Consider the following 18,754-nt stretch of genomic DNA (forward strand, 5'->3'; position numbering starts at 1 on the left):
CTCCTGCAGTTTTCTCAAAGGATCTACATCAGGGCTCTCCAACCCTGTTCCTGGAGAGCTACCACCATGTAGGTTTTCATTCCAACCCTAATCTAGAGCACCGGATTATAATATTTAGCTGGTTTATAAGATTAATCAGGTTAGTTACAACTGCGGTTGAAGAGAAACCCTACAGGAGGGTAGTACCCCAAGAACAGAGTTGGAGAGCCCTGGTCTACATCATCTGAGAAGGGTACTTGGTGGTGCTACAGACCATAACTATAGCTGAAAACATCAGAATTTTCAAGCTTTCTGTATATTTGCATGTCTTAAAGCATAAAACTGTATGGAAGGTAACTATTAATGCATCCATTCCATAGTATAAGTGTTTATGTTTGATAATCCCCTCAGTTCTTGTTGAGAATTTCAGGATATTTGACCTAAATCTATTACTATTTTCATTATGCACATTTTTACCAGAGTCGACCTTTAACTCATTGAAAATTGCCTTAGAAATCTCAAATGAAAGTGTTATCCAGCCTAACTTTGTGTATCACCCCATCATTGTTTGATCGTGCATAGATGACAGCCTTTAACAAGCAAAAAATACATAAAACATTTCCAGGTTGGCTGGTCTACTATAGGGAAAACAGATGGCAATGTCAAGAAAAGTACATTTGTGTAAAAAAAGAAAATCTGTTACTAATTTGCAAGAATAATGTACATACAAGGCGGGCAAAAGAGAACAAAATGGGAATGTCACAGAAAAATGTTGACCCTGTGCAAAACTGAAAAAAGTTTCCACAGCGAAGTAGAAACATTTTTGAGAAATGGCGCTTGCCAAGAAATCAACTCAGATTCTGTACGAGGGAATGTGTTTATTTACAGGTATGGCATTAAAATGCAGTGAACTCCACAGCTTGTTGTTCAACCCCACTTCATACTCTCCCTGTCTCACTACTCAGTCAGTCTACCATTTTTTTTTTGATGAATCCCACACACTTACATTATCTACAATTTACTGCTCCATATGAAGATAGGTTGTTTCTGATTCCATAAGAGTTAAACATTTCATAATAACAACCATAATAATACTATTTGTTTTGGCAAAGTGTGGGGAATATTTCAGTTCAGCCACACTATTGATGATGTCATCGTAGTCACGTGATCAGTGAACTCACTGCAGGCTGTAGGTCTGCTTCCTGTCATGGAGGTCAAAGGTAATGAACAGCGAACGGGGGTCCTTTTTGTTTTTGCGTACGGTGATCCGTCCCTGAAGCTCCTCCCCTAAAGAGGAAAACCACCAAATAAAAGTGAGAGGCTGAGCACCAACCTTTGACTTCTGTTCACCTGTATTGGAGCGCTGCGGGGTGCAGTTTCCCCTAGGAACAGATCTAGGATCAGCTTCCCCTCCCCCAATCCTAACCTCAACCATTAATGGGGAATATGCTACACTGACCCAAAATCAACGTATTGGAGCCTCACATCTCTAGAGTCTAGAGGCAGAACCTCTCCTAGGCAATAGAGAGTAGGGCTATTCAGTTACAGTCGCGGAGTGCCACATCAACATCAGCACGTTGAATGAACTCCCAGGCCAATAATTCAATAAATAAATACAGAATAAATAAATACATTAATTGATCAGAGTAAAATTGATTAAATCAAGGTACTCCAAGCGCCAATGTGTTTGTGTGTGTGTGGGAGAGAGCAAGTGGGTGTGTGAGAGAGAGAGAGAGAGAGAGGGAGAGGGAGAGGGAGAGGGAGAGGGAGAGGGAGAGAGAGAGAGAGAGAGAGAGAGAGAGAGAGAGAGAGAGATAGAGGAGGATTTGATGCATGTAGAAGAGTGGATGTGTGTAGGGACATACAGTGAGCTCCAAAAGTATTGGGACAGTGACACATTTTTTGTTACAGATATCATACCCCCCAAAAAAACGCTAACCTCCCCTGTTATTGTAATGGTGAGAGGTTAGCATGTCTTGGGGGTATGATATATGTGCGTCTAATTTTCTCACTCATCATTATTCACAATTCATTCAGGACTATCCGTAATCATGGTAGCATCCACATTAATGTAGAAGTGTTTAGAAACATATCATATTCTTATTTACAGTAAAAGTGACTCCAAATTGACACAATACATTATTTACAAATTCATTTCTATTGAGCACCATAGATTATTATCTGAAACACAACCAAAACAAACAGCAAATGCATCCAAAAAATGTGTAGTCACAAGCTTGATGTAGTCATTGCGTGCTATGAATATGGTACCAACTGCTTAACTTTTTACTACTTTAATACGCATAAGTGAATTTGTCCCAATACTTTTTGGGGGTTCTTTTTTTTTGGGGGGGGGGGGGGGGGACTATGTACAAAAAATGCTGTAATTTCTAAACGGTTCAAACGATATGGATGAAAATACCCTCAAATTAAAGTTTGCACTTTAACCTCAATCATTGTATCATTTCAAATCCAAAGTGCTGGAGTACAGAGCCAAAACAACAACAAATGTGTCACTGTCCCAACACTTTTGGAGCTCACTGTATATGTGCTTTGGTGTGTGCCTATGAATGAGAGAGATTGAGCGTTTGTGTGTTTGTGTGTGAGTGAGAGAAAGTGTGTGTGAGTGAAAGAGAAGGTGTGTGTGTGCAAAGCCAGATGGCGTGGAGAACATCACGTGTTTCAGTATGATTGCACACCGCAGCGTGCTGGCAATACAGGGGGGCCAGGAGGAGAAGGTGATGATTACAACATATAATCACTTTGATTAACTTCACGTGTGTCTGCCGGGGGTAAATTAATGTTTACCCAATCGGAAAACAAGTCCTCCTCTACCCCCCTCTCTGCCAGGCATTCCCTATTGCTGGAGGTTAGAGGAGGACATAGAGAGAAAAAAAAACGCTGACGGTGGCGTTTTCCCGAGCGAGGCTGCTGCTGCTGTTGCCGATGACTGTCTCATTTGAACTGTCACCGTGGCGACACCGTCAACGTAGCGAAGTCGCTGGGCGCCAAGCTCCGAGGCTGTCACTCCATTACAGCGGCGTGAAGCACACACTGGAGCAGAGCAAGCGGAAGAGAGTTTGTGTGTGTGTGTGGGGGGAGGGTATGAGAGTGAATATGTGTGTATCAGTTTCTCTGTGTATTAACAACAGGGTCATTCTTGAATTGTGGTGACATTTGGGCATGGCATTTTGGAAAATTGAACTCTTCCCATCCTAAATCAACTAATATGGTAGTTTCATGACTTTAAATAATTGTTACCAGTATTATAACATTGTGCCACTGCAACCAGTAGGAGTACTAACACCAATGACAGTAACACCAATGACACAATTTAGGTCATTTAGGATTTTCTTAAAGTAATAATCCAGCAAAATATCTCACTTTTAAAAATTCATATTCTGTTAAAGGGATACTTCCCCAGAGTCAGATGAACTCTTGGATACCATTTTTATGTCTCAGTGTCCAGTATGAAGGAAGTCAGAGGTAGTTTCGCGAGCCAATACTAACTAGCGTTAGCACAATGCCTGGAAGGGTCTCTTTGACAAAATCCCAAAGTATCTCTTTAACTCATACATAGTATGAAAATGTATGCACTCACTAACTGTAAATCGCTCTGGATAAGAGCATCTGCTAAATGACTAAAAAAATACAATAAAAAATAAAAATATGTTGTTGACTCATTCTATACTCGTATTTGTGACCAAAAAACACATCTGAGAAAAAACACAAAAAACCCTACCTCAAAGTTGTATCTCAAAAAGTCTGTTCCTAAAATGCTTGCTACTTCCTCATATAAGGTGACGTCACGTTGGCTCATTGGCAGAGCTGGCCAATCAGCTGTTTATATATATATACACACACATATTCACACACTCGCGGTCAAAAGTTTTAGAACACCTACTCATTCAAGGGTTTTTCTTTATTTTTACTATTTTCTACATTGTAAAATAATAGTGAAGACATCAAAACTATGAAATAACACATATGGAAAGTGTTAAATAAATCAAAATATATTTTATATTTGATATTCTTCAAATAGCCACCCTTTGCCTTGATGACAGCCTTGCACACTCTTGGCATTCTTTCAACCAGCTTCATGAGGTAGTCACCTGGAATGCATTTCAATTAACAGGTGTGTCTTCTTAAAAATTTGTGGAATATCTTTCCTTCTTAATGCGTTTGAGCCAATCAGTTGTGTTGTGACAAGGTAGGGGGGTATACAGAAGATAGCCCTATTTGGTAAAAGACCAAGTCCATATTATGGCAAGAACAGCTAAAATAAGCAAAGAGAAACTACAGTCCATCATTACTTTAACATATGAAGGTCAGTCACTACGCAAAATGTCAAGTACTTTGTAATTTTCTTCAAGTGCAGTCGCAAAAACCATCAAGCGCTATGATCAAACTGGCTCTCATGAGGACCGCCACAGGAATGGAAGCCCCAAAGTTACCTCTGCTGCAGAGGATAAGTTCATTAGCGTTACCAGCCTCAGAAATTGCAGCCCAAATAAATGCTTAACAGAGTTCAAGTAACAGACACATCTCAACATCAACTGTTCAGAGGAGACTGTGTGAATCAGGCCTTCATGGTCGAATTGCTGCAAAGAAACCACTACTAAAGGACACCAATAAGAAGAAGAGACTTGCTTGGGCCAAGAAACACGAGCAATGGACATCAGACCAATGGAAATGTGTCCTTTAGTCTGGAGTCCAAATTGGAGATTTTTGGTTCCAACCGCCATGTCTTTGTGAGATGCGATGTGGGTGAATGGATGATCTCCGCATGTATATTTCCCACCGTAAAGCATGGAGGAGGAGGTGTTATGGTGTGGGGGTGCTTTGCTGGTGACACTGTCTGTGATTTATTTAGAATTCAAGGCACACTTAACCAGCATGGCTACCACAGCATTCTGCAGCGATACGCCATCCCATATGGTTTATGCTTGGTGGGACTATCATTTGTTTTTCAACAGGACAATGACCCAACACACCTCCAGGCTGTGTAAGGGCTATTTGACCAAGAAGGAGAGTGATGGAGTGCTGCATCAGATGACCTGGCCTCCACAATCCCCCGGCTTCAACCCAATTGAGACCGTTTGGGATGAGTCGGACGGCAGAGTGAAGGAAAAGCAGCCAACAAGTGCTCAGCATATGTGGGAAGTCCTTCTGTTGGAAAAGCATTCCAGGTGAAGCTGGTTTAGAGAATGCCAAGAGTGTGCAAAGCTGTCATCAAGGCAAAGGGTGGCTATTTGACGAATCTCAAATATCAAATATATTTTGATTTGTTTAACACTTATTTCATTGTTTTGATGTCTCCACTATTATTCTACAATGTAGAAAATACCAAAAGTAAAGAAAACCCCTTGAATGTGTAGGTGTGTCCAAACTTTTGAATGGTACTGTATATATATATATATATATATATATATATATATATATATATATATATATATATATATATATATATATATACACACACACTACCATTCAAAAGTTTGGGGTCACTTAGAAATGTCCTTGTTTTCGAAAGAAAAGCAATGTATTTGTCCATTAAAATAATATCAAATTGATCAGAAATACACTGCAGACATTCTTAATGTTGTAAATGGCTATTGTAGCTGGAAATGGCTGATTTCTAATGGAATATCTACATTGGCGTACAGAGGCCCATTATCAGGAACCATCAGTCCTGTGTTCCAATGGCACGTTGTGTTTTCTAATCCAAGTTTATCATTTTAAAAGGCTAATTGATCATTAGAAAAACCTTTTGCAATTATGTTAGCACAGCTGAAAACTGTTGTGCTGATAAAATAATCAATAAAACTGGCCTTCTTGAGACTAGTTGAGTATCTGGAGCATCAGCAATTGTGGGTTCGATTACAGGCTCAAAAATGTCCAGAAACAAATAACTTTCTTCTGAAACGCGTCAGTCTATTCTTGTTCTGAGAAATGAAGGCTATTCCATGCGAGAAATTGCCAAGAAACTGAACATTTCGTACAACACTGTGTACTACTCCCTTCACAGATCAGCGCAAACTGGCTCTAACCAGAATAGAAAGAGGAGTGGGAGGCCCCGGTGCACAACTGACCAAGAGGACAAATACATTAGAGTGTCTAGTTTAAGAAACAGACGCCTCACAGGTCCTCAACTGGCAGCTTTATTAAATAGTACCCGCAAAACACCAGTCTCAATGTCAACCGTGAAGAGGCGACTCCGGGATGCTGACCTTCTAGGCAGAGTTGCAAAGAAAAAGCCATATCTCAGACTGGCCAATAAAAAGAAAAGATTAAGATGGACAAAAGAACACAGACACTGGACAGAGGAAGACTGGAAAAAAGTGTTATGGACAGACAAATCGAAGTTTGAGGTGTTCGGATCACAAAAAAGAACATTTGTGAGACGCAGACCAAATGAAAAGATGCTGGAGGAGTGCTTGATGTCATCTTTCAAGCATGGTGGAGGTAATGTGATGGTCTGGGGGTGCTTTGATCAAGTGGGAGATTTGTACAGGGTAAAAGGGATCTTGAAGAAGGAAGGCTATCACTCCATTTTGCAACGCCATGCCATACCCTGTGGACGGCGCTTGATTGGAGCCAATTCCCTCCTACAACAGGACAATGACCCAAAGCACAGCTCCAAACTATGCAAGAACTATTTAGGGAAGAAGCAGTCAGCTGGTATTCTGTCTATAATGGAGTGGCCAGCACAGTCACCGGATCTCAACCCTATTGAGCTGTTGTGGGAGCAGCTTGACCGTATGTTACGTAAGAAGTGCCCATTAAGCCAATCCAACTTGTGGGAGGTGCTTCAGGAAGCATGGGGTGAAATCTCTTCAGATTACCTCAACAAATTGACAACTACAATGCCAAAGGTCTGCAAGGCTGTAATTGCTGCAAATGGAGGATTCTTTGACGAAAGCAATGTTTGAAGGACAAAATGATTATGTCAATTAAAAAACATTATTTCTAACCTTGTCAATGACTACATTTCCTATTCATTTTGCTATATTTCCTATTCAAAAAGAAAGTGGTAAATCAGGGACTGTTTGAAAGGTCATATAAACATTGCCTTAAAAAAATACCATGTTTTTTTTTGTCTGAAATAGGTATAAATGTGAACCAAAAATGCAGGAAAAAAACTAAACCAGTGTTTTATCGTAAGTTCACAGTATCAAGACTCACGACTCAGGGGCCAAATGAAAAGAGTGGACTCTTTTTGGGGAGGCTCCAAAACCTATCCATCACCCCCTCTACACGGGCGCACTGGGCTGGGAGCAAGCTGTAGGAACAAGATATTTAGCAAATAAATAAACATTGACTGGGCAGGCACTTTTGATTAAAGACAACTATGCAGAGGAGGGCTGGCAGAAAACAATGCTGATTCCTCATTCAATGACTGCGTCCCAAATGGCACCCTATTCCCTAAATAGTGCACTACTTTTGACCAGAGCCCTATGTGTCCTGGTCAAAAGCACTATATAGGGAATAGGGTGCCATTTGGGAAACATCCAAAGTGAATGTGAATCTATTCCGTGTCTATGTGAAAACCATTATATTTCTCCTCTCCTCTGTCACAAAGCCAATGAGCTGGGTCACAGCCTGAGAATCACTCACCCACAGGAAGAGGAAATAAGGTCACTAAGAGAGGGCGGGACCCCGAGATTTTAGGTTTTTGTCTGGGGTCTTGCTCCATTTTGGTTTGTGTCGATTACCCCCGCAAGTTGATATTTGTTATGTGTTGACAGATCTGAAAGGACTGGACAGGACACCATATTGCTCGCACCTATCCAGAGAACACCGTAGCAAATATTTTTTGAAAAATAAAACAAAAATGAGCAGGTTATCATTTATTTTACTGTCTAGACTGATGCAACTTGTTGTTGGCTATGCTCCCCACTTGTGCCATCAAACCCCTCCAACTTATCCAGAATGCCGCAGCCCGCCTGGTGTTCAACCTTTCCAAGTTCTCCCAGGTCTGCTCAAGCGTGCAGCGTCCCTCCTTGCTGGTCCATAATTTAACATTGCTATCAGGAAATATTCCTAAAGTGTGGAAATCAGCTTATGTGCTGCCACTACATAAGGTAGGTGATTTGTTGTGATCTTGACAACTATACTCACATATCAAGGCTTTCTTGTCTAGCTAAGATTCTTGAATCCTTGGTAAATGTGCAACTTCTTTCTTTTTTTAAATCTGTGAACTCTATTTTGAATGTACATCAATCAGGGTTTAGACCAGTACTATTACTGCAACCACATCAGTTGTAAATGATTTGTCAATGCTTTGATGCTAAGATGAATATGTGCTGCCCTATTTATCAATTTGTCTAAAGCTTTTGATACAGTCGATCATTCTATCTTACTGAGGAAGATGTCTGTGTTAGGCTTTGGCACTGATGCCTGTTTGTGGTTTCAGAATTAAACTTGGTGACAGAACCTATTATGATAGAATTTCTTGAAGTACTTAAAGAGGTACCCCAGGGTTCGATTTTGGGGCCATTGTTGTTCACGTTGTATATAAATGACATTGGAAATACTGTTAACACTTGTAACATTCATCTCTACGCAGATGACACAGTTATTTATTCCTGTACCTCTTCAGTGCAGCAGGCCACTTGTGACCTTCAGCATGATTTTGACTCAATCCAAAAATCACTTACTGATCTTAAATTAGTGTTAAATGCTGTTCTCTAGGTCTCGTAATGTTGACCCGGAAGACTTGCATATTTGCACTCCAAATGGAGCCCAAATTGAGCAAGTTTCTCACTATAAGTACTTGGGTGTCTGGATTGATAACAAGTTGTCTTGTAACACACATTGAAAACTTGACAAAGAAGCTGAGATCTATAATTTTTTTAAATATACAAATAAATCCTGCCTCAGTTCTGAAATGTCACCAAAGTCTATTAATTGTAATAGACTATGGTGACATTATTTATATGCACGCGGCAGCCTCCGTTTTGAAAACATTGGACTCAGTATTCCATTCACCAATACGTTTTATCACTGGGGATGGTTTTAGGACTCATCATTGTATTCTTTACAAACATGTGGGATGGACCTCTCTGTCTGTAAGAAGAGAGCTGCACTTGCAGATACATTTTAAATGTACAAATGACCAAACCTGTTCTTAGGGATGGATAACTCTGGAGATCCCTTTGGTCCCCACAGAATTGGGAAAATCTGCTTTTATTTTTTTTGCCCCTTATGTGTGGAACAATACACAGAATTCCTTGCAATTAGATATTCTGGTGCCTTTCAGGCATTTTAAATTATTGATTGGAGACTTTTATGTTGCCGATTGCGATTGCTTTTCTTAAATATGTTTAATGTAGTGTATTATGTGTTTTATTATAGTATGTTTTGTAGGGCTGTTTATATTTATATGCTCTTCTCTGTAATGGCACCCCAATGGTGGAACCAGCTTCCCCCCGAAGCTAGGATAGCAGAGCCCCTGCCCATCTTCCGAAAACATCTGAAACCCTACCTCTTCAAACAGTATCTTAAATAATCCAACAGCATATTTTTTATTTCATTAAATTTTACGAAATAGACCATCTGACTTTGCAGCTGGCCTATCTAGCGGAAATTGTTCAGTTCTGCCGCCAGGGCAAGATTCATGACAATAAACGTCAACCTGCCAAGAATGTGCAAATACTGAACATGACCCGTTTTTTTCAGATGAATAACGAAGGGCTGGGAAAAGGGGCAAGGGGCTGAAATGGAACCCAGCCTCACAACCCCTCGGGTATTGCTCAGAGCTTATAATAATAATAATAATAATATGCCATTTAGCAGACGCTTTTATCCAAAGCGACTTACAGTCATGCGTGCATACATTTTTGTGTATGGGTGGCTTGAGGGGAGCCAGAATGGGAAGGCAGGCTATGCAGGGGTATGCTACAGTAAGTATGTGTCCCAAATGTGTCCCAAATGGTACCCTATTCCCTTTTTAGTGCACCACTTTTGACCAGGGCCCATAGGTTTTGGTCAAAAGTAGTGCACTATATAGGGCAAGGGGTATTCAACTCTTACCCTACGAGGTCCGGAGCCTGCTGGATTTCTGTTCTACCTGATCATTAATTGCACTCACTGTCTAAATCAGTCCCTGATTAGAGGGGAACAATAATAAAACGCAGTGGCCTGACCAAGACCAATTCTTTTTGGAGCAAAATGCAGACGTGGCACTGACGTGATCTACAGGAAACTTTGCAGAGTGATTCATTTTTAGCAGACATCGATTAGAAGTAGCAAATGTTGCACGCACACAAAATATACAGTTCGTTTTTCGAGGACCACACTGAAAAAGGGTTGTTTAATGTTTGCATGCGTCATCATGTGCACTTTTAAGCTGTCATTTTTTTTGTATCCCCATTTTTTTTTTACATGAATAAAATCAAGCACGTACACACACATGCACACACACACACACCTCCCTTTCCAACTTCTCCCAAGGCAGAACAACTTCCATCTATTCCCCCCAGCACTGCAGTGATGTGCACAGCAGCAGCATTTCAACCTAGTCTCCCTCTCTCCCCCTTTCTACATAACTCTCTCTCTCCCTCCTCTCTTTCTGTCTAAGAAGAGGTGGTAGAGGAGGTGTAGTCAGGCAGTGTCAGGGGGTCGTATATATCCTGAGCACCTGTCTGAGCAGTACATAAAGCAGACATGGGGAATTACACCCTGCTGTCTGCCTGATGCAGCTCAGCTCCTCAAGGACCTTCAGCACTAAAACACGGGGGGGGGGGAGAAAGAAAGTGAGAGTTCGAGAGAAAGTGAAAGAATTCCATCAGTAAGAGGCACAAGAAGAAGACAGAAGAGTTATGGCAGGACACGGGGCACAGAGAGGACACTAGAGTTAAAGGGATGGAAGAAAGTGAATCGCCAGCCTATCGAAATCCGCAGCAACTCTCGCCCAGGTTTCAGGTCCTCTGATTGGTCTGAGAAACGGTTGAATCTATAGGATCATGGGACATCCTCGCAAAACGTATGACCTCGTTTCTTGAACAAACACCAAAGTAGGCAACAATCATTTTTGGTTAAAAAAAATCCCTAACCCTATGAAAATCCCACCTAATCCATTTCCTAGTAACACAAAACAGAGGAGCATGACAAATGATACTGCGTTTAATTTATTAACCTGCCAGCTCCGAGTAGTTCTCAGAGATGTTTTGTTCCGGCCCACTGCGTGCTGTTTTTCTCTCTCTAAACACCAACATCTCTTTGTGTGTGCGTGTGTGTTGACTCACAGCCTCCCATGGTTAATTACTGCACTCATACAATCACATCTCATACGCTTCCGTCTCGCCACAGATAAATCACCGGACGCATGGAGCAGAGAGACATTAGCGTTGTTGCAGGTCAGGTTGTGTTTCTCCTCCCTTGTTGATTTAAATCAGGTGTGTTTCTTTGACAGCACTCTGCAAAATAAATAGGGACGGAAGTGTGTGTGTGAAGGAAGGAAATGTGGAAGTGTGTATGTCTTCAGGGTGACTTTGAGACGTTCGCCCTCACTGCACAGGACCACAGGGGAATGGCTAGTGTGTGCACACGCTGAGATGCATACGTGTGTGTGAGTATCAGTTATAAAGCAGGCTATAGAGGTTACAGGCAGCCAGTTAATGATGTTAAAAACTCAATTTCGGCTTTAACATCCCGAGAGGAGGACTGGGACTGCCAGGGTGCTGGGGTGGAGCGAACGAGTTTCACCACTACATCAATAACCTCCCCCTCTATCTCTAAACTCTTAATTCCCTCTCACTTCCCGAAGTCTCTCTTACACTCTCTCCAGCCTCACTTCTTAATCAGATTCTCTCTTAAACTTAAACTCCTCCACCTGCTTCTCTTTCTACAAGGCCTCTTTCCCTCTATCCTCTTAACTCTCTTCACTCCTTAATTTTCTCTTCACTCTTTAATTCTCACCTCTTTACTCGCTTTTCCCCTCTTAAAACGAAACTGTTCTTTCACCCTGAATGCATTCCAAATGCCACTCTAATTCCCTATAATCATGCCATATACGGTCCATTCGGAAAGTATTCAGACCCCTTGACTTTTTCCACATTTTGTTACGTTACAGCCTTATTCTAAAATTACAATCTACACACAATACCTCATAATGACAAAGCGAAAAACACTTTTTTAGATTTTTTTACAAATGTATTAAAATAAAAAACAGAAATACCATATTTATATAAGTATTCAGACCCTTTGCTATGAGACTTGAAATTGAGCTCAGGTGCATTCTGTTTCCATTGATCATCCTTGAGATGTTTCTACAACTTGATTGGAGTCCACCTGTGGTAAATTCAATTGATTGGACATGATTTGGAAAGGCACACACCTGTCTATATAAGGTCCCACAGTTGACAGTGCATGTCAGAGCAAAAACCAAGCCATGAGGTCGAAGGGATTGTCCGTAGAGCTCCAAGACAGGATTGTGTCGAGGCACAGATCTGGGGAAGGGTACCAAAACATTTCTGCAGCATTGAAGGTCCCCATGAACACAGTGGCCTCCATTATTCTTAAATGGAAGAAGTTTGGAACCACCAAGACACTTCCTAGAGCTGGCCGTCCGGCCAAGTAGCAATCGGGGGAGAAAGGCCATGGTCAGGGAGGTGACCAAGAACCTCATAGTCACTCTGACAGAGCTCCAGAGTTCCTTTACGGAGATGGGAGAACCTTCCAGAAGGACAACCATCTCTGCAGCACTCCACCAATCAGGCCTTTATGGTAGAGTGGCCAGACGGAAGCCACCCCACAGTAAAAGGCACATGAGTTTGCCAAAAGGCACCTAAAGGACTCTCAGACCATGAGAAACAAGATTCTCTGGTCTGATGAAACCAAGATTGAACTCTTTGGCCTGAATGCCAAGCGTCATGTCTGGAGGAAACCTGGCACCATTGCTACGGTGAAGCATGGTGGTGGCAGCATCATGCTGTGGGGATGTTTTTCAGCGGCAGGGACTGGGAGACTAGTCAGGATCGAGGGAAAGATGAACGGAGCAAAGTACAGAGAGATCCTTGATGAAAACCTGCTCCAGAGCGCTCAGGACCTCAGACTGGGGTGAAGGTTCACCTTCCAACAGGACAACAAATCTAAGCACACACCCAAGACAACGCAGGAGTGGCTTCGGGACAAGTCTCTGAATGTTCTTGAGTGGCCCAGCCAGAGCCCGGACTTGAATCCGATCGAACATCTCTGGAGAGACCTGAAAATAGCACTGCAGTGACGCTCCCCATCCAACCTGACAGAGCTTGAGAGGATCTGCAGAGAAGAATAGGAGAAACTCCCCAACTACAGGTGTGCCAGGCTTGTAGCGTCATACCCAAGAAGACTCAAGGCTGTAATCGCTGCCACAGGTGCTTCAACAAAGTACTGAAATAAAGGGTCGGAATACTTATGTAAATGTGATATTTCAGTGTTTTATTTTTAATAAATTAGCAAACATTTATAAAAACCTGTTTTTGCTTTGTCATTATGGGGTATTGTGTGTAGATTGATGAGTGGGAAAAAACGATTTAATCCATTTTAGAATAAGTCTGTAACGTAACAAAAGGTGTAAAAGGTCAAGGGGTCTGAATACTTTCCGAATGCACTGTATAGGGGAATAGGGTGCCATTTGGGACAAAGGCCATCTCTCTTTCTACGAGGTCAGTACCTTTGCCCTTTCCAGTCTTTATAGACTCTCCAAATTGTCTTATGTGTTGACTATGTGTTGATTCCTGATTTTTGTAGGATACAAATTGATTCCACCGTGTGTGTGTTAGGGATGTGACAAATGGAAAATAAATCTTAACGTTTAAACTGCAATTTTTTAATTGGTTTTCTGTTAAAACAATAAGAAAAATGCATAAAATTCCATGTGAACTCACAATGTAGCTGCGCGGCTGCAAGCAATGATTTGGATGTCACGGTGCGTCCCTTTCAGATGGTTATGCATTGCACCTGTACTACCATTACTGTACCTCAATTCCACCTCATTTAACTTCTCAAAGTATTGCCATACAGGACATCGTTCATATTGTCGTTTGCCTTTCTCTGCCATTTTTCCAACTGTTAACGACGATGATGTAGTGGTCGAGAAAATAATTGATCCCTCGACTTCTTGCACGTCAAGATTAGATTCCACTAGGAAGATTCAGTATTTCTGTAACGGAGGAGACTGATTAGTTGCTGTACTTCCGAGAACACAAACACTTGCATCGTTCATAGCGAGCTAGCGAGGGAGGGAGAGCGGGGAGGGGCACAGTATAGGCAGGTCGGCCACGAGGCAGACAGAGTCAGAACCGTGCACTAGGCCTATCTATCGGCAATCAAAAACTATCTCGCAATGGAATGCTGATGTAGAGAGAGAGAGATAATCCCACCATCATTGATGTGAAGCTGGCTTGCAGTCAAATGGCACTTTGTCTAGCCATACCATTCTATTCCTTAATCTATGCTCTGAGCTGAGAGAGGAAAGGGAGGACTAATGTATTTCCTGCCGCTTCCCTTCTCTGTCTGCGTGCCAAATGTCACCCTAATTCTTTACAAAAGCATTAGAAACTCAGACTTTTGCTAATATGTTCAGTCTCCCCAAAAAGCTTGTCACAGCCGTAACGCCTTTTATTTGCTTTATTTCTCCAATATGCCAATATTTAGAAGTCTGCTTTTTGGGGTATACGCTCCCCCATGGGGTACTGTAGACACACACCTCAAACATTTCATTTATGTTTTGTCTGTCCATTCTGTGAGACATTTAGCTTGTGATTTTGTTTGTAATGTCACATCCATAACGCTGTAATTGCCCACGTATAACATATTTCCAGCTGAGTTGCTCTGTGTTGAGAGTGTTTCGTATGCAGGGCAGGGCCCATTCCACCAGTGCTGAGTAATGACAGAGGTAGGTGTGTGAGTGTGTGTAGCCCATTTCAGCAGTAGTGAGTGTCGTGATAATAGTGAGCTATGTGTGTGCACGTGTTTGTGTTTGTGTGTGTGTGTGTGTGTGTGTGTGTGTGTGTGTGTGTGTGTGTGTGTGTGTGTGTGTGTGGGGACCCGTTCCAGCAGTAGTGAGTGATCACAGCCTAACTCGGGGGTCTCATAACTCTGCTAACTGATGCCTAAGGAGAGCGGGTAAGTCAGCTAGCGCCAAATACAGAGAGCATTGAGCTAAAACCTCATTTACCTTAGGGCTGGAAGGCATTTGTGTGTGTCTGCTTGTTTGAAGAATGAAATGTGCATGCATGAGGCCAGCAGGATGTGTGTGTGTGTCCAGAGCGTTGATGGATCGAGAAGCACTACCGGAGCATTGTAGATTGTACCAAACTGATTTACTCTTCAAAAAGAATAAATTAAGAAAAAATAGAACAGTCACTACAAATCTCATTCTCACACACTCACCCACCCACCCACTCCCATCCCACACACACACAGTGTGCATATGGCAGCGGCTGCTGTTATGAGTTGGGACAGACTGTCAGCAGATGCTAGTCGACCTTTCCACACCTTTTTTAACACTGCAGTGTCTTAACTCATTCTATCACTGAGGTGTCGCAACACCCTGCAATGTCTTACCACGTACGGATGTTGTACCATTTCTGGCAATGTTTTAATGTGTCTGCTTTTATGGGGGGGGGGGGGGGGGGGGGCTAACGGACGCACTGCTGCTCCGCACCGTCTTTACACATTTCAACACTGCAGTGTCTCAACACATTCGAAAGCAGGACTGGCACTTAACTGACGGACGCATTGTGAACGTTGCGTTAATGTTGCGGGAGTGTCAGTGGGATGACAGTCATCGTGGCTGTGGCTCTGGCCAGGGCTGAGTGGTGCTTTACGCAGGGACAGTTGATGTCCAGTCCCCATACAGGCCATTCATTACACTGGCCTCCTATCTGATGGTAGTGGGGGAAGACTGGACGGCATGGAGCTACGGTCCCAACATCACTGGACACATCCCTGATTCCCATTACGATAACGCACACAGGCCATCACATTCAACACACACCATCGTTCACAATGTATGGTACTGTACATACACAAACGCACATGTTCTCGATGTACTGTACACCCACACACACAATCATTCAAAACATAATGCATACCCTCACACCATCGTTCACAATGTAATGTTCTGTACGTGTGCACACACACACCATAATTCACAATGTAATGTACTGTGCGTGCACACACACACCATAATTCACATCATACACACAGCTTCATACATATCACATCAGTAACAGGATCACTTCATAAAATAATATTTTAATTGGCTTAGTTATAAAATGTTTTGCTTTATATGTTCTGTTCAGTTATAAACGTTCCGTGGATTAGTACACGCTTGCTTGAGGTAAGCTATCAGATAAAGTTTTACATGGTATTTTTGATGACTGACTGATTCGTTTTTATCTCACTCTGTCTCTCTATACGTGACAGATAACTAGCGTTGCACACCCTGACTACATTAGCACCACAGACAGATTACCTGGCTCTCAGTATGATGTTAGAGGAAGATTGGCGTGTAAAAAATAACATCACAGGTGACAGCTGGGTGTGCGTGCCGTGCACCCACAATAGACAGACAGACATGTCCATACACGCACAAACATGTAGGCCCGTGTGCACGCACGCACGCACGAATACACACACACGTCCCCACACGCACATTCAGGAAACCAGTGCTGTCTGGGATACTGACCTGCTTGTACAGGGATGGGATTTTCTAGCAGGAATACTGTCTGTTTCCAATGCGTCTTGGTGACCTGTGGCCCCGTGGAGAACATCACCTGTGATTCAAAAGCAGAAAACGTTATTTAGTCTTGGGCAACAGCAATCAACATGATGTACATGAACTTACAACAGTGAGGCAAAAGGATAACAACTCATTCCATTGTGACACTTCTATTTCTGTGTATTTCTGTGCCTCATCTAATAATTCCACAACCGTATTAGAACATTAACCGGTCCCACACTCTTAAATCTTATAAATCTGTACTTTTATCCTACTCATAGTCTTCTAAAGACTATAGGTATTTAATTCACACATATAACCTTAGTTCCCATTATACGTGTTGTAGCGTTACATCTCAGCAGTTATGCTCACATTGCAGGTAAAATAGGACGTGCAATTAAAAGACATGTCGGCACGTCGCTCAAGGAGCATGGCATTGGCTGTTCCGAATGGCCGGCTCCGGTGGGTGCTTACATCAGCAATCATGAAATGCCCCAGCGTCGATTGCCTCCCAAGTACGTGGGGAACGTCAAAGCGTGAATGTAATTGGGTGGCCGTTAAACAGAAGGGCCGCTGCATGCTGTTTACCTTGTTGCCGCAGTCTCTGTCGAAGAAAATGTCAAAGTAGCCCACGATGGCCTGGAAATGAAATATGAGAGGGTTGTTAGAATAAAACATTACAACAACCCCGGGGCTGGACTTGTTTGGATAACCTGGGGCCCGTCCTAAATGGCACCATATTCCCTACATAGTACACTACTTTTGACCTATGAGGCCTGGTCAAAAGTAGTACACAATATGGATCATTCTACAGAAGTGGTTAAAATTGTTTGAAAACAAATAACTCTTCAAGCTTAGGACATTTATTTTCATGATATATTCTAATTCATTCCAAGGCAAAAATGTATTTTTGAAAATTAAACAATTATGTTTTTTAGTAATTTTTTTACACTGTTATTTCAATAGAAATAGTAACTTTTTTTTCTTTCTGAAAAGTATTATCCCCACTTTGGATGTTATTACTGAAACACACATTAAAAGACTGTAGAATGAATGTGCCTTAAGCCACACACCTACAATTATAACCAGGAAATGGGATTGCACCCCTTCCATCACGGCCATATAGTGAGTGCTCTGTCTGCCAACACTTTGAAGAAAATGAGTGCATAAGTTAGTAAATCTTCATGTATGGTTTTGGGACTACAATATATATTTTTGAGGATGTACAACTGTCCAAAGGTAGAGCTAGCTAGCCATATGCTAGCTATGGGGATACATTAATGTCCAAAATAAGTCTAAATTGTCAAAACCGAAACGGTCACAGCCGAAAGAAATTGCTTAGTTTTGGTTTTTAACATGATAGTTTTGGTAATTAATTATTGATTGTTAATCCACTGTATTTCTTTACATTTATTGAAAAAAACATTTTACTTTTCCCTGGAAGTCAGAGTAACGCACAGCATTGGACAAAACTCTCTTTGGCCTCAAATGGAGGACAAGATATAGTATACAGTGGACAAGGTCCTGAGCTTAATCCCTACACCTACAAAGGTTACACAGCGACACAGTGTGCGAGAAGCTTGGTCTGTGAATACAGGGAAATGTGGCCATGGGTCAGAGCCTGATAGTGAAATGCTGAAAAGACTCTCATACAACAACATACAACAGACACGTTGTAATTGTTCTCATCACTTGGTTTTCATTTGTTCTTACAGCCACATGAAACTGTCTCTACTATAAATGATTTTAAGGACTTTTAAAAATGGTTTTGTTACAGTGCTGATGATAATAAAGTTGTCCTTTGTGTTATGACTTGCAGTAAATTGCACTGATTCAATGTTGAAACTTACAAGACACGCACACAGTCTTCAGTTTATTCAATTCAATGCTAACAATTGGACATTGGTTTGTCCTTCTTACAACATAATTAATTAGATGCTTTGGTAATTCCATCAATCAATACGTTTCAGATTCACACAATCAAAATTGAACATTTTAAAGAGAACAATAAAATGTCTAAATTAAATGTATAGGTTTTGAAAATCAGGTTAGAAGCATTGAGGC

General features: G+C 41.7%; 1 protein-coding gene across 2 annotated transcripts in view; it reads right to left on the reverse strand.

Moving 5' to 3' along the window:
• Positions 1-837: 837 nt before the first annotated feature.
• LOC311111698 (protein arginine N-methyltransferase 3-like) overlaps positions 838-18,754 on the reverse strand; it is a 133,757-nt gene continuing 115,840 nt past the window's right edge. For both annotated transcript variants that reach the window (XM_084154492.1, XM_084154493.1), the window contains 3 exons: positions 17,279-17,329; positions 16,658-16,745; positions 838-1,266 (listed from right to left, as the gene is read on the reverse strand). In XM_084154492.1, the coding sequence (XP_084010618.1) occupies positions 1,157-1,266; positions 16,658-16,745; positions 17,279-17,329 (249 nt within the window). In that variant the 3' untranslated portion in view covers positions 838-1,156. The remainder of the gene's footprint in view (positions 1,267-16,657; positions 16,746-17,278; positions 17,330-18,754) is intronic.

This window comes from Coregonus lavaretus (assembly GCF_964263955.1).
Source record: "Coregonus lavaretus genome assembly, chromosome: 37".
In the NCBI taxonomy this organism is placed as follows: domain Eukaryota; kingdom Metazoa; phylum Chordata; class Actinopteri; order Salmoniformes; family Salmonidae; genus Coregonus; species Coregonus lavaretus.